This window comes from Littorina saxatilis, linkage group LG3 (assembly GCF_037325665.1).
Source record: "Littorina saxatilis isolate snail1 linkage group LG3, US_GU_Lsax_2.0, whole genome shotgun sequence".
Taxonomy (NCBI): domain Eukaryota; kingdom Metazoa; phylum Mollusca; class Gastropoda; order Littorinimorpha; family Littorinidae; genus Littorina; species Littorina saxatilis.
Window position 1 is genome coordinate 31,314,265 of NC_090247.1, and position 5,644 is coordinate 31,319,908.

A 5,644-nucleotide genomic window follows, 5' to 3' on the forward strand; every position below is an offset into this window, starting at 1 on the left:
TGTGTGTGTGTGTGTGTGTGTGTGTGTGTGTGTGTGTGTGTGTGTCTGTGTGTGTGTGTAGAGCGATTCAGACTAAACTACTGGACCGATCTTTATGAAATTTGACATGAGAGTTACTGGGTATGAAATCCCCAGACATTTTTTCTTTTTTTGATAAATGTCTTTGATGACGTCATATCCGGCTTTTCGTGAAAGTTGAGGCGGCACTGTCACGCCCTCATTTTTCAACCAAATTGGTTGAAATTTTGGTCAAGTAATCTTCGACGAAGCCCGGACTTCGGTATTGCATTTCAGCTTGGTGGCTTAAAAATTAATTAATGACTTTGGTCATTAAAAATCTGAAAATTGTAAAAGAAAATAAAAATTTATAAAACGATCCAAATTTACGTTCATCTTATTCTCCATCATTTTCTGATTCCAAAAACATATAAATATGTTATATTTGGATTAAAAACAAGCTCTGAAAATTAAATATATAAAAATTATTATCAAAATTAAATTGTCGAAATCAATTTAAAAACACTTTCATCTTATTCCTTGTCGGTTCCTGATTCCAAAAACATATAGATATGATATGTTTGGATTAAAAACACGCTCAGAAAGTTAAAACAAAGAGAGGTACAGAAAAGCGTTCTATCCTTCTTAGCGCAACTACTACCCCGCTCTTCTTGTCAATTTCACTGCCTTTGCCATGAGCGGTGGACTGACGATGCTACGAGTATACGGTCTTGCTGAAAAATGGCATTGCGTTCAGTTTCATTCTGTGAGTTTGACAGCTACTTGACTAAATGTTGTATTTTCGCCTTACGCGACTTGTTTTTCTTTCTTTTGTTCTTTCTTTCTTTCTTTCTTTCTTCGGTTTTTCCCTCCTTCCTTCTTTCCATTCTACCTCCTTTCGATCTTTCTGTCAAAGCGCATGACTATTGGTATTGCCCTTACCTCGTGAAGAGAAACAAAGTCAGTGTTCCTTAGGTCCATTGCGTTGGGTTCTCGGAATACATGGGGGATCCATTGCGCATCTTCCGCCTCAAAACTCCTCAGAGTTCGCAGCATGCGATCTGTTCTTGAGACCTCTGGCCAGCTGCTGCGTTTCCCTCGCATGTTAACCGCCATAATTGAAAGGGGGATAACGTAATTGAAAGTGAGAAAAGATAACTCAAAAAGTAAATTGCAAATAAAATCTCAACTGCTTTTCGAGACAAAATTGGACAGTTCTGTTTGGAGATTGTTAGAGCTATGGTTATTGTACTTTTGTTTTTGAAGGTTGAACACTATCCAGAAAACTGATTTTCAATTACTTTGCTTCAGGGACATTTATATCAATGTTAAAAGTCCTCTCACCTTTAGAGGACCTTGTTTCTGTTTGCCAAAATGTATCGCTTGATGTACTAGGTAACTGTGGACTCGCTGCTGAATGAACGGGGATTTTCTAGATCTAGTCAGATTCTCGGTCTGCTACGAACACGCAATGCATAATGTGGATTAAAGTTGACCAGGTTTTGGGCTTTCAAGCGGAATTGACGCGAGCCGTTCACCATTTCCTGGAGAGAAAAAATAACACAAACAATACATTGTTTACTGTATTTTCTTTGCATAAACGTATACTTCACAATTTTATACTTTTATCTTGTATGTTGTGAATGTATACTGGCATCCGATGACGTTTTCCTTCACCACAGTTCAGAAAGGAAAGTACTTTGAGTTTTTGTGTGTGTGGACATATGGAAATAGATGCCAACGGTATGGCAGCACAGTTTCAGTGATGGGCTCTTCGCTACCTACGATCAAACAAACACACACACACACACACACACACACACACACACACACACACACACACACACACACACACACCAAACACCCACACACATTGCATTGAACACAAACAGGCGCATGAAAACAAGACAAACACACCTTGCGCAAGAGCACCTCTGAAGAGTAGCGACTGCAAACACTAGCGTTGTTTGCTGGTATTTTGTTGCTGAAACTTCAACTGCAAGTCTCAGTGGTGTCGTGCTGGATCAGTAAAAATCAGCTTCTGAAAACATATCAACAAAATGTTGAAACGTTTCTTGGAGCAGAAAAGCGCCCTGTCAAAGCAGTTTCCAAAATCACGAATTGCAATCTTAGATTAGTTCCAAGTAATTTAATCCAAGAAGATTAGTAAGAAACACCCACCCACACACACACACACGCACACACACGCACACACACACACACACACACACACACACACACACACACACACACACACACACACACACACACACACACACACACACACACACACACACACACACACACACACATACAAAACAGCAACAACAAACAATCCAACACAACAACAACAACAACAACAACAACAACAACAAGCCAACAGAAACAGAAATCAAACATTTGTTTTTAATCAAAACACATGTAATAAAAAAAACTCAATTAATCAATCTATCCACCAATACATTACTCACTTAATCAGACAAACAATCAATCAATCAATCAATCAATCAAATCAATCAATCAATCATTTAATAAATCAATTAATGAAACAATGAATCAAACAATCAATCAATCAATCTTCAACGCAAATATAACTTACTGTCTTATTCAACACAGCGAAAATGATAACTGTTGTCGACTTTTTCTGCAGCCAGTCTTCTTAAAACACTAGATGTGTGATTTCGGAAATATCCAGAGCTAGTAATAATAATAATGTTAATACGTAGAGGTTACATGTCGAGTCTCAGTGATTATTAAAAATAATGATCGAAGTTAGCGGATCATGAAAAATGCGAGCTTTAGCGAGCTTTTTCATGACCGCGAACTGAGACCATTATTTTTTATAATCACTGAGACGAGGTGTGTAACCTCTTTATTCCTCCTTTCTTCAGTTATTCAAAGAAAAGAGGAGTTTTTTGTGAAAGTTTGATCGAATCCTATTCACTCAACCAGTCAACCTGCGCAGGCGATCCATTAATGCGCGGTTGTATAGTTCCGTGCAAATCATTCCATTCTGTTAACACTTCTTGTCAGTTTTCCTATGTTGGACTAAAATCAAGTACATAGATATGCTGTTATTCTGCTGTGGCGGCAAAGGCAGATATTGTGTGTTCTGTATATGTTTTGGTATCGCTTAGGATAATGTTCTTTCGTCAAATAGGACTAGCAGACGAACTTTTGCACCCGTGTTCCAACGTTAAAAACTGTATGACAGTTCAGTTTTTTGGGGAAAATAGTGTATGAAACCGCTTTATGTTGTTTAAATTGATGAGATGTGTGCATTTGGTTGCGTGTGATCTGTTTATTAAATGAAATATTGTTGAAAACTGACCGTCGGATTGCAGTCTGTTGTCGAAGAAACTGAGTGAAAAGAAATTTGAAAGGGGAACTACTCTTGTCGCTAGACAAAGTATGAGAGTTACTTGCCTTGGGAATTTGCTTGTGATGAACGTTTGTGCACAGCAGATCTATATTCAGAAAACAACCAAACTCATGGATTTTATATGGAGATTCATGTGTTCAAGCCTGTAGTTGTTAATTTAAATGCGGTATGTTTGTATTGTTTGCTCCAGAGATGTATACTTCGTACATTAGAGCGTTCGGAACTTTTCAGTCGCAAAAGTAGTACCGACGCAGAACAGCTTCTCAACCCATTGCGCTATCGAGGATTCAGGCTGTTGCTGGGTCGTTATTTGTTTTGTTGCTGGGTGTTTATCGAAAAATAACTAGCTCTACAAGTTTACAGAGGTAAAGAAGCAGAGGGGGGGAATAATTCCTGTTACTAGAAGCAAAAACTATTTTTGGATACAAGGCAAAGAGACGGATCTAGGACAATAACCTCTGATGAACCACTGAACGAAGATTTGGACAAGTGCTCAAGTTTGCTCAGTTCATTACAAACCTCACACTTATTCGTTTAACTTAACCCCATCTTATTCAACAAAATACTGGTTGGATAAATTCTGTGTACTATTTGTCAGTGCTACAGACGCAATCTTTCTTCTTTCGCATAGCTACTTTACAGCTTTCGTAACCGCCCTGATATGGCACTTCGTGGTCGGCTGGGCGTTAAGCAAACAAACAAACAGATTTCGTATACTTTACTTACCAGTGTCTAATGCGACGTTTCAAAGAAACTAACGAATGGCTCAACACTAAGTTGATTACATATTACTCACACTCAGTAGAGCGAAGTTTGTACACCGCTTCCCGCTTTGTCAGCAACGATTCAGTTCGCCTGGAATGATCGACAGCTGTTGCCCTTGTTGACACGAGAGAAGTACGTAGTAATCAATCGCAAAGGCCATGTATTTTGTGACTTATAAAGTTTCTGTTTTGCATAATTATAGAACGACAAATATGAGTATATTGATATTTCTTCTTCTTCTTCTGCGTTCGTGGGCTGAAACTCCCACGTACACTCGTGTTTTTTGCACGAGTGGAATTTCACGTGTACGTATGACCGGTTTTTTTACCCCGCCATTTAGGCAGCCATACGCCGTTTTCGGAGGAAGCATGCTGGGTATTTTCTATAACCCACCGAACTCTGAGATGGATTACAGGATCTTTTTCGTGCGCACTTGGTCTTGTGCTTGCGTGTACACACGGGGGTGTTCGGACACCGAGGAGAGTCTGCACACAAAGTTGACTCTGAGAAATAAATATCTCGCCGAACGTGGGGACGAACTCACGCTGACAGCGGCCAACTGGATACAAATCCAGCGCGCTACCGACTGAGCTACATCCCCGCCGTTATATATTGATATGATATGTGTCGATGTGGGTTAGGTTTTTCGTAAGTAATAGCTCCAATATGTTCTCCAAGTCACACTATTTAATGCCAGTCCAAACATGCTGATGTTCTAGTAGTTTTGACCTGTATTTACAGGGTGTACTACGCTTCAATAGCGTTCAAAATAACTGGTTAATTATTGTAACACGGCGTTATAGCAGTGTTTACGGTCAATATGAGTTATCCTACAAGTTAAACCCGGCGTTTTACCAAACCCCGTTAGCAACCTATCTTTAGTCACAAACCAGATCCAGGTAAATATAGCTATCATTCCCAAACAAAGCAGAAAAGCCTGCTGTTCCTACTCGTATCAAAAAAGCGTATTTACTTACCTCGCTATGCTAAAACAAAAGTGTGTTGATTTTGGCGTCACTCCGTACTTGAATGATTGATAGCACAAACGTCGATACTACTAACTGGTCAGTATCAGCAAGGTATCGCTCTTTGAAATTGAGCTGAGGGGCGAGAAGTTTCGATTGAGGTAAAGAGAGAATAGTGCAGCAGCGTAGCAAAATAATTGTGCATTTTGTTATACAAGCACCAAATTTGGCACAAATGTACATTGATATGTTGCGAATATTTTCAGATATTGGGCCACTTGAAATTATCTCTATATGTCCGCCATATTGGATTTCAAAATGGCCGCCACTTGAAATCTACGTTTGCTATTATCTCTGGACATAATGCAGCTATTGACTTGATTCTGGTATCCATATGTATGTTTTTTGGGGCAAGGAATCCAATGGTACCAATTGCCACTTGGTATTGTCAAGTATTTGCCGCGATATTGGATTTCAAAATGGCTGCTTTACTTTACATGGCTGCTTTATGATCTACATTTGACATTGACTGCAG

General features: G+C 39.2%; 1 protein-coding gene across 2 annotated transcripts in view; it reads right to left on the reverse strand.

Annotated features, from left to right (window-relative positions):
- LOC138962133 (uncharacterized) overlaps positions 1-5,296 on the reverse strand; it is a 10,039-nt gene extending 4,743 nt beyond the window's left edge. The window contains exons 1-4 of one of the 2 annotated variants that reach the window (XM_070333851.1): positions 5,122-5,296; positions 4,176-4,258; positions 1,915-2,038; positions 940-1,541 (exon numbers count right to left, since the gene is read on the reverse strand). In XM_070333851.1, the coding sequence (XP_070189952.1) occupies positions 940-1,113 (174 nt within the window). In that variant the 5' untranslated portion in view covers positions 1,114-1,541; positions 1,915-2,038; positions 4,176-4,258; positions 5,122-5,296. The remainder of the gene's footprint in view (positions 1-939; positions 1,542-1,914; positions 2,039-4,175; positions 4,259-5,121) is intronic. The other variant, XM_070333852.1, reaches the window with a different exon arrangement.
- Between the last annotated feature and the right edge of the window lie 348 nt (positions 5,297-5,644).